This window comes from Bison bison, unplaced genomic scaffold (genome assembly GCF_000754665.1).
Source record: "Bison bison bison isolate TAMUID 2011002044 unplaced genomic scaffold, Bison_UMD1.0 scf7180017864317, whole genome shotgun sequence".
Lineage (NCBI taxonomy): Eukaryota > Metazoa > Chordata > Mammalia > Artiodactyla > Bovidae > Bison > Bison bison.
Window position 1 is genome coordinate 4,536,892 of NW_011494889.1, and position 8,686 is coordinate 4,545,577.

At 56.9% G+C, this 8,686-nt stretch overlaps 1 protein-coding gene across 1 annotated transcript in view; it reads right to left on the reverse strand.

The window, feature by feature from the left end:
- Nucleotides 1–1,987: 1,987 nt before the first annotated feature.
- ITPKB (inositol-trisphosphate 3-kinase B) overlaps nt 1,988–8,686 on the reverse strand; it is a 106,915-nt gene continuing 100,216 nt past the window's right edge. Inside the window, exons 8-9 of the mRNA XM_010852874.1 lie at nt 7,326–7,397; nt 1,988–6,461 (exon numbers count right to left, since the gene is read on the reverse strand). Coding sequence (XP_010851176.1) covers nt 6,246–6,461; nt 7,326–7,397 — 288 coding nt within the window. The 3' untranslated portion in view covers nt 1,988–6,245. The remainder of the gene's footprint in view (nt 6,462–7,325; nt 7,398–8,686) is intronic.

An 8,686-nucleotide genomic window follows, 5' to 3' on the forward strand; every position in this document is an offset into this window, starting at 1 on the left:
AGCTGGAGTGTCACCCCAGAGATACACACAGATAACCAGTGGGAATGTCCATTCCTCCCTGCCCTGTAGGACCGACCACAGACCCTAGCATGAAGGCCTCTCTGTAAGCTTCCCTCCTGTTCATGTTGCCCTTATCCATGTAACGCTTACCCCACCCCTCACCTTTGCCCCCAGGGACTGCTCTTCCCAATGAAGTGTTAGCACATCAGCCTTTACCTTGGCGTCCATGTTTCAGGGAAGCCTGCCAAGGCAGCTGGTACAACAAGTGGTTCTGGGAAGCGGCAGGGTGACTGACCTTCCAGTTCCCCACAACACAGGTCCCCGACAGCTGGTCACCCTTAGGAAGCAGAACCTCAGGGTGGGGTGGTGGTATCAGCTTGCCCACCAGGCCATGTCTGTGCCCAGGGCTCTCCCGCTTTGTTCCGGTGGAGTGGAGCGTGGGTGGGAGGTGAGCAGGGGCAGGCCCCTGTGATTGGCCGAGGTACGTGATGTGACTTAGTTCTGGAAGGGTCTGCACTTACCGGCTGCGTTAAGGTCAAACCCTTCTGAGGCAGTGGAGCCACACCGGAGTGATTCCGCCACACCCCGCCCCCGCCCCCCGCCGACCCATCCTGTCTCCACCTACGAAGTGTGTGGCCTGTAGGCAGCAGGGTCCCTGAGCTCTACTGGTTCACGTGCTGACTCTCCCTCCCCAGGGCAGGCAGGGTTTGACGGGCCACCTTGGCCACTGCAGTTTGTCTGAAGCAGGCAGAAAGACCCAAGATCCCATTAAGTAAGCCAGAGGATGGCTATTCCCCATTCAGGGGCACGTGTGCCCTGGTGGTACCCATGCTCCTCTGTGTCCCCATGGCCTGGGGTCTGGTCCTTTCTCTGTGGCCCGAGCCTCTAGGGGACATGTAGGGTCCACTCCAGGTTAGCAGGGTGAGGAGTGCGGAAGCTGAGAAGGCCTGGATGCTCCTGGTGCCCTGACTGCACAGCTGGAGAGGAGCCCCGGTCGAGTGGGTGGCCCAGGTCCCAGGCAGGGTGTGGAGACGGCACCTTTGGTGGGTTGTAGCGATGTCTCCATCAGTCTGTGCTGGAGACATAGGAGGCTGAGCAGGGAAAGCAGGCGGATACGAGGCCAGGGTTTCATGGCCACAGGAGCTGCACATGGGTTGGGAGCGATCACAAAGCCTGGCGGGGGCAGGGGTGATGATGGTGAGGAGAGGGAGTGACACTCACCCATCCCAGAAAGCACTGTCATGAGCCTTGTTGTTGTTCTTTAGTCTCTCAGTCATGTCTGACTCTTTGCGACCCCATGGACTACAGCCAGCCAGGCTCCTCTGTCCCTGGGACTTCCCAGGCAAGAATACTGGAGTGCTCTCCACGAGTGCCTCTACTGAGCAATTATTGGCAATGGCAAGGTCTAGAGAAAGACACTCAAACAGATGGCTGAAAGAGGCACAGACAAGAAGGCGGCAGAGGATGGAGGCCAGGTAATCCATGCCAGTTGGGAGCAGCTCTGCTCCTGCCTAAGAAGGGGCATCTGTGTGCCCGAAAGCCATGGTCACTGGGGGTGCTCAGGGACCCCATCAACACTGCCTGAGCGCCTGCCCTGTGTCTGGCACTGCAAAATGTGGAAAACTGTAGTTAAAAGGTCAAGTCTCTGCTCTCGGAATGGAGGAGACAGACCCCAAGTCCTGTAGATGGTTTGGGAACACTGAGCAGCAGGTGGGAGATGAGTGTGGCTGGGGTGCACTCGCTTTAGCCAGGGGTTCAGAGACTTTTCCAAGGAGTTAACATGGAACTTTAGCCAAGAGCTAAAGGATGGTTATCTCTGCTGAGGTTCCCCAGGGAGCAAAGCCTGAGGAGGAGGCTTGTTTCCTGCTTCTTTATCAGCATGAAGCCCCACCGGATCCTCCAACTTACAAAGATACCCTTGCCCCCGCCCCCAGACACCCTTCAAGGACGTGGGGTGGGAAGGACAGCACACAGATGGCGCCCAGCACCATGGTCTCCAGAGCCTTTATTCAGGAAGGCAACAGGGCATTTAAGGTCTGTTTGACAGGCATGCTGCGGGGGTCTGTAACAGCTCAGTTTTCTCCAATGAAGCTTCTTTGTCAGAATGAAGACCAGCTGCTGGTCTGATCTGATAGGACCTTTGGGGAGCTGCATCCATCAGGCAGGTGGGTGTGTGGTGAAGGTGCAGGGACCTAGTGACCTGTTCTTGTCTCCCACTGGGGAAAGGTTTGTACCACGGGAAGGGGGACTGTTAAATTCCCCAGACTTCAGGGTTACACAGGCACATGGGCACGTCCCAGGGCTCTGGGCTGAGAGGAAAGAAAGGGCAGGAAGCAGTTGGGATGAATCTGGTTGGAGCCCACAGAGCTAGTGTGGGGCAGGGACAGGAATGAGATACAGGCGTGAGAACGAGCACAGTTACCACGGGATAACCTGGGGAGAGCAGTCCAGCCAGGAGGGACAGAAGGCGCAAAGGCACTGTGGCTGTTTTGTGCTTTTGTCCTGTAATTTTTCAAAATGATAAGGATGAACCAGCCCCCTGGATACAGAACGCTGGGTTCTGCAAATGAAGCCGCCAGCAATCTAGAGCTGGGAGAGGCCTGAAGGGAAGGGCAAGGCGAGTCCTTGATATGCTGCCAGGGCTCCTGCTCTCAGTGGTCTTCCTCGGCCAACCCAGCCCCACGGCCGTGCATTAGCCCACCAAACCCTCGCTGGGCAGCTGTTATGTGCCAGGCTTGGTGCTCAGTGCCTGGGATGCATGGCAAAGACAAGACAAGCTCTCTGCCCTCCAGATGTCCTCCCAGGGAGGGAGAAGACAGAATTGGTTTTGAAAACAGGCAAATTCTGGATCTGAATCCCTGCTTCCCACTTATTACCCAGGACAAGGTGTTTGTTCTAAGCCTCAGTTTCCCCACTGGTAGACTATACAGCTTTACTCATGGAGCCGATACCGGGATCCAAGGGGACTAGAGACGTGAGCACCCAGAGCCAGGCTGCATAAGCAAAGGCTGCTGGCAGCTCTGCCAGCTCCAGGGGGGAGCAGACTGTGGCTTCGTCCCTGAGATACTATGTGAAGTTTTCATGGGAAGAGTAGAAAAGAGTTTTGAAAAGTGTTTAAAACCCTTTGCCGATTAAAATATTACCCAATCTGACCCACACACCTGGGAGTTATCATAGCCCCACTGGATCCTCCAACTTACAAAGATACCCTTGCCCCCGCCCCCAGACACCCCTCAAGGACGTGGGGTGGGAAGGACAGCACACAGATGGCGCCCAGCACCATGGTCTCCAGGGCCTTTATTCACGAAGGTACAGGGCGTGTAAAGTCTGTTTGACAGGCACGCTGCAGGGGTCTGTAACAGCTCAGTTTTCTCCAAAGGTGTGGCGAGGAGAGGGGTGCAGAGGGAAGGAGAACACCCGGGGGAGTCTTCTTCTCCAGAAAAAGGCACTGGCAGGGGGTGAGCACCTTGCTTCTTCCCAAGCAAGGGCCTGGGTTATATACACATGGGGGTTGGCCAGACGCAGAGAAACTCAAAGCTAAATACAGCTAGCGGTGGAAAGAGTCCATGGGGAGTGGGGAGGGGAGGGGGGCAGTGGCCAAGGCTACATCCGGGCTCTTTCCACTGGGTGGGAAAAGACGTTCAGAAAGAAGGCAGAGCTTTAAAGGAGAAATAGCATCCGGCCTCTCAGACTTAGTGTTTTGTGCAATTGAAAAACCCACAAAATAAATATAACTTAAAAACCTCTTACATGATACTAAAAGCACATTTGGGACAAGCAGTTGAGAACCCCCCTCCACTGCTGAGCAGTGCTGAACCCCAGGAGCCCCACGGGGCCACCCACTCACATGTGTGCAGGTGTGCACACCTCGGCCCTCCCTCCTGACACCTGCAGGGCCAGGGCCCAGGGGGTCCCCACCTGGACCGGGCTGGCTGGGGGAGGTTTCCAGACTGCCTGAATCCCATTCCAGGATCCATCAGCCCGCTTGGACAACGGAGGAGTGGGGGACAGCGGGGGGAATGGGGTGCGAGAGAGGAGGTGTGCAGGAGAAGTAGCACAGGAAATACAAACCCCTCAAACCCCTAAGTAATAGAATAACCCCACAGAGATACCACTTTCTACCATTCAGGTATATACTTGTCACCCAAAGCAAAGAATTGCCAAGGGGAGGCCCTCTGGGGCACCTTTAATGAACAAATCACTTGTATATTAGCACACTGTTTGCAAACAACTGGCGTCTGCTTAAAGTGCTTGGAAAGTTTGTTCTCTTCAATTGGTTAAGCTGGTCCCCTGTAGTTTTTGTTCATAGCATTATTTTGCTTTAGCAAACTTTTTTTCATAGATAGAATGAGGGTAACTCGACCAGCCCCTAGTGGGGCTTTACATCTGAATTCATGATGTCCCAGACCCCCCCAGACAGTTGCAGCAGAGACCCCTGGGGTCCCTTCTGACCCAGCTGACCACAGCTCCCAGACCCCGAGCTGACTTTGGCGCTTCTGGCTTCTAGGGTCAGGTGGTGTCACGAGCTCTCTAGTGCTCAGCCGGGCGGGGGTGTGACCTTTAGCAAGTCAGCCCACACGGGAGCTCACTGCTGTTTTGAACAAGAGCCAGGAAGTTGAAAAGTGATTTCCTTTTTTAAAATCTGTACTTACACATCCTCGTGTGTCCCACCCTCCGCCCCCACCAACTGTCACTCACTCAGGATGGAAAGGGAAACGTAAGTCACATGGGCAAGTTGACAGTTCCCCCAGAGACCCTGGGGTGATGGTGGGCAGCCCAGGAAGCCCTCCCTGTGGACTGGTCCTCCAGGCACACACACCTGGGGACACATCCACTCCATGTGTCCCTGGAGCATCTCCCTGCAGAGCCATGGGTCCAACCTCCTGCAGCAGCACCTGGGCCACAGCACCAAACGGCCGCAGAGCTGGAGTTTTGTTCTTTAAAAGTCATGCAAGATTTACATCCTTCTCAATAATACAGACCTACTTGTTTTACAACTAAAATAAGGCTTACAAGTGGTTCCCTATGAATCTTCAAACAACCTAGTAACCCCAGGAAGAGATGCCTGGCATCTTCCACATATTCTGGAAGCTGCCCACAGCACATTTGGGAAATTGGTCTAAGCCCTCCAGGCTGCTATTTCAGGGGGAAAATTATGCCAGTGAGCCAATGTCCTGCTTCCTCCTTGCTCAGCGCTGGCCTGAGGCTCTGCCCCCTAACTGATGGACACTCTGGGTTTCGTGAGAGCCCTGGGTGTGCATCAGGGGGACCAGCTGGCACTAGGAAGTGGGGAGGTGAGAGGACAGGAGCGTCCTCTGCAGGTTCTTTCTTCCCTTGGGGCTGCCTGGGCTCTGGCCCGCTGCCATCCAGCCCTCAGGACTGCTCAAAGTAAGGAGGGGAGTGGGAGGCACAGGTGGAAGGCCCTGGGGGTCAGAGGACATCTCTGAAAGCTCAGGTTTGCAGAGTGTCCCCCTGAATTCATGCCAAGACCACAGAAGGAAGAACAAAGCTCCTGCCTGTGCCCTCCCAGGAAGCTCAATGTCAAGAGCACAGTCAAGTTGGATCTGGGACTTTTGGATCCTGGGTCTATCCCAGTGCTGGGGTGTTTCAATACCCAATGGGAGGGGTCCCTGCTTTGGCAGACCTACAAAGGCCACCAGGGCATCTCTGGGAGTCCCTCGGCTGATAAGCAGAGTCTTTTACTCATGGCCGACATGGTTTTGTGCCCCAAATACCAGAAAGCCTGGCAGCAGGTCCTCACGTCCAGAGCAACAGTCAGCCCATCCCCAAAGGGTAAGGCAGAAGTGGGCCCCACCTAACAGTGCCATCACCGGCACCAGCCACCAGGGGGCAGCAGGCCCCCACAGGTAACCTGCCCAGAGGCTGGGGTGCTCTTCTGTTAGGGTCCCCTCTGGAGCCAGGAACTCCATGGCTGCCTGAGCCTCCCCCCAGCTCTAAACCCCAACTGGCCTCCCAGCAGGTGGCCAAGCCTGGGTTTGGGTATTTCTCTGCTAGTAGGAGATCCTACTGACAAAGAAAGTGGAAACCCCGGCTTCAAGCCCTTCAATTAGGAAGTAACTAGAAAATCTCATCCCTTCTACAAAGTGTCCTGTAGTGCCGATCGATCGGGAGGGTCAGTTCTGGGGCTTGCACCCAGTTGGGGAGTGAAGGGAAAATTCAGAAGGAGAAGGAAAGCAAGGGCGAGAAGAGGCCAGGGCGGTGGTGAGGTGGGGCGGAGGGTGGCCTCAGGCGAGCGGGGCACTGGGGCACATTTCCGTCAGGATGTCAATGAGGTTGTTCAGGCCCGAGAGATAACCGTCCTCCCGGTTCCCTTCCTGCCATGGGACGTCGTGCTGCAGGGTCTGGCCCTCAGGCAGGGGCGTGGTTTTCCCAAAGTCGATCATCCACACCTTGGCCTGTTCCTTCTTGTCGTGGATGAAGAGGAGGGAGCTGCCGATGACCTGGAGGGGAGAAAGGGGATGAGGCTGGGAAGGGCCAGGCCCTACCCTGACCTCACCCTGCTGCAGACCAGGCTCGGGAAAGCCGGAGACCTCAGTGTGAAGTGGGCAGAGCTGCACTCAGGTGAGGCCCAGAGCCCACGGCTCCATTCCCCCATTCTCTCCTGGGCAGCAGAGCCCAGGAGGATGGCCACGCCCAGGGCAGAGTACATGGGATCCAGAACGAGACCACCCACAGTGTGAACAGAGCCAGGGAGGAATGTCCAGGATGGTAGACCCTGTGTGTGTGTGTGTGTGCGTGTGTGCATGCTCGTACGTGGGCCTGGGCTCCCCAGCAAGTCAGGGTCTTACGAACCCCTCCGGGTACTGCTGTCAATCCCCAAATTCTCTCTCTCTCAGGCTCCCTGCGTGCTGCCCTCTGCCTGCAGAGGAAAGCAGGAGCCCTGCTCCAGAGTGGTACCCTGAGATCTGCCTGCCCTTCCTGAGGATCTTGGAGTGGTGATGGAGGGCTTCTTGGCTACTCCAGCAGCTCAGAGAACCTCGGGCGTAGGAGACACAAGTCCTGCCACAGCCACTCAGAACGGAGGAGCCCCCGTGGTCGGGAGGGAGAGGGAGGAGAGGGTGACAGGACCACAGCTCACAGCCCCCGTGGCCGTCCGGGGAGCCTGGCAGATGGCTGCAGTGTGGTTTCCGGGTGGAGTGAGGGGCCTGACCCGGCTGCAGTCAGCCTAAGGACGGCCCTCGGGCTTCGGGAGCAGGTCTGTTAGCGTGGGGGACAGGCCCACAACTCAGGAAGGCGCCCCAAGGTCATGGGCCACCACACAGAGCACAGGTCTCCACCCCTGAGGACAAACGCCTGACACCTACCTCATGGCACTTGAAGAAGGGAGAGATTTCCAGGGTGGCCCGAATGTCCTTCAGCCGGTCCCGGTAGGCAATCTGGGAACAGAAAGATGCCCGGATTTTTAAATATATCGGGCGGGGGGATGGTGTGGTGGGGTTAGGTGTCATTTACCTTGGTAAAAGTCACTGACTGTCACCATGAGAGGGTCCTAGCACTCTGATAATTTCAAGCTCCTCATCTAGAAATGAAGAAACTGAGACCCATGAAGGCATGGCAGCTGAGGCCCTGGTCCCACGCTCCCTCTACTCCACACTGCTTCGTGACAGGAGGTGCTGGGGTGGAGGGGAGTCAGTCCAGGAGCCCCTCGCACAGGGGTTAAGTCTATTCTGGAATGCCAGCAGTGTGGAGGCAGCACCCAGGGGCCCGGTTGCCATGGTGCGAACTTCCTGACACAAACTTCACTGCCCTGAACTTTTGAAAAGAACAGCATAAAAGAGCCAAAGCCACAAATCTCTCTGCCAGTGGCTTCTCCGCAGAGCTGTGCTGGCTCTGGGGCATCCACCCTCCCGGGGGGCTGCAAGGAGGGAAGCCCGTCGCACACAAGCACACAGGGTCCCCTCGACGCCCATGTGCAGCAGCGCCAGCCTGGGGCTCAGCGCCAGGAATAAACCCCTCTTGGCCAGGCGCGGGCACCGTGCACTCTGAAGCAGCTCTGCTGAGCTGGGGCATCTGTCCCATGACTGAAGCCTAGCTCTTACCATAGACTGAAGTCTCTCGGCTGGAAAAGGCAGGAGGGAGACTGCCCAGTACCAGCCGGTGCTGAGTCTCCTTGGAGAAGGGCTGTCTGGGTCCAGCCCTCCTGCTCAGCAGTCCTGGCGAGCCCATGCAGGAGAAGGTGCCTCTCAGGAGGGCTCCAGGGCCCACCTCCCTCGTGTAGTCAAGGCCCTGATTGTCACAGGGTGCCCTGTCCTCGGGGTGTGGGGGCTCAACACGCCCTACCTCACATGATCCCAGTGCTCAGAGCATCTGTCCAGCCTGCCTACAGCAAATGAAGTCATCTGTCACGAACTTATGCCACCCACACCTCCAGGCTCAGAGAGCCTGTCAGTTCTTGCTGGGGAGGGTGATGTGACATCTCACCTTCTGTCCCCCGCACACTTCCCTCCCTCAGTCTCAGCCTAGTGGAGGGCTGGCCAGGCCTAGAAGTGCAGAGACCAGCAGGCTGCCAGGCCCCTGGGTGTAAGCCCCAGCTCCCCTGCTTTCCTTGCTGTGTGCCCTTGACCACTCAGTCTCCTCATCTGTAAAATGGGGACAAGGATGCTGAGCCGCTGCAGGCGGCTGCTCTGAAGGTTTGGTGAGCACTTGGTGTAATACCTGGCAGGCG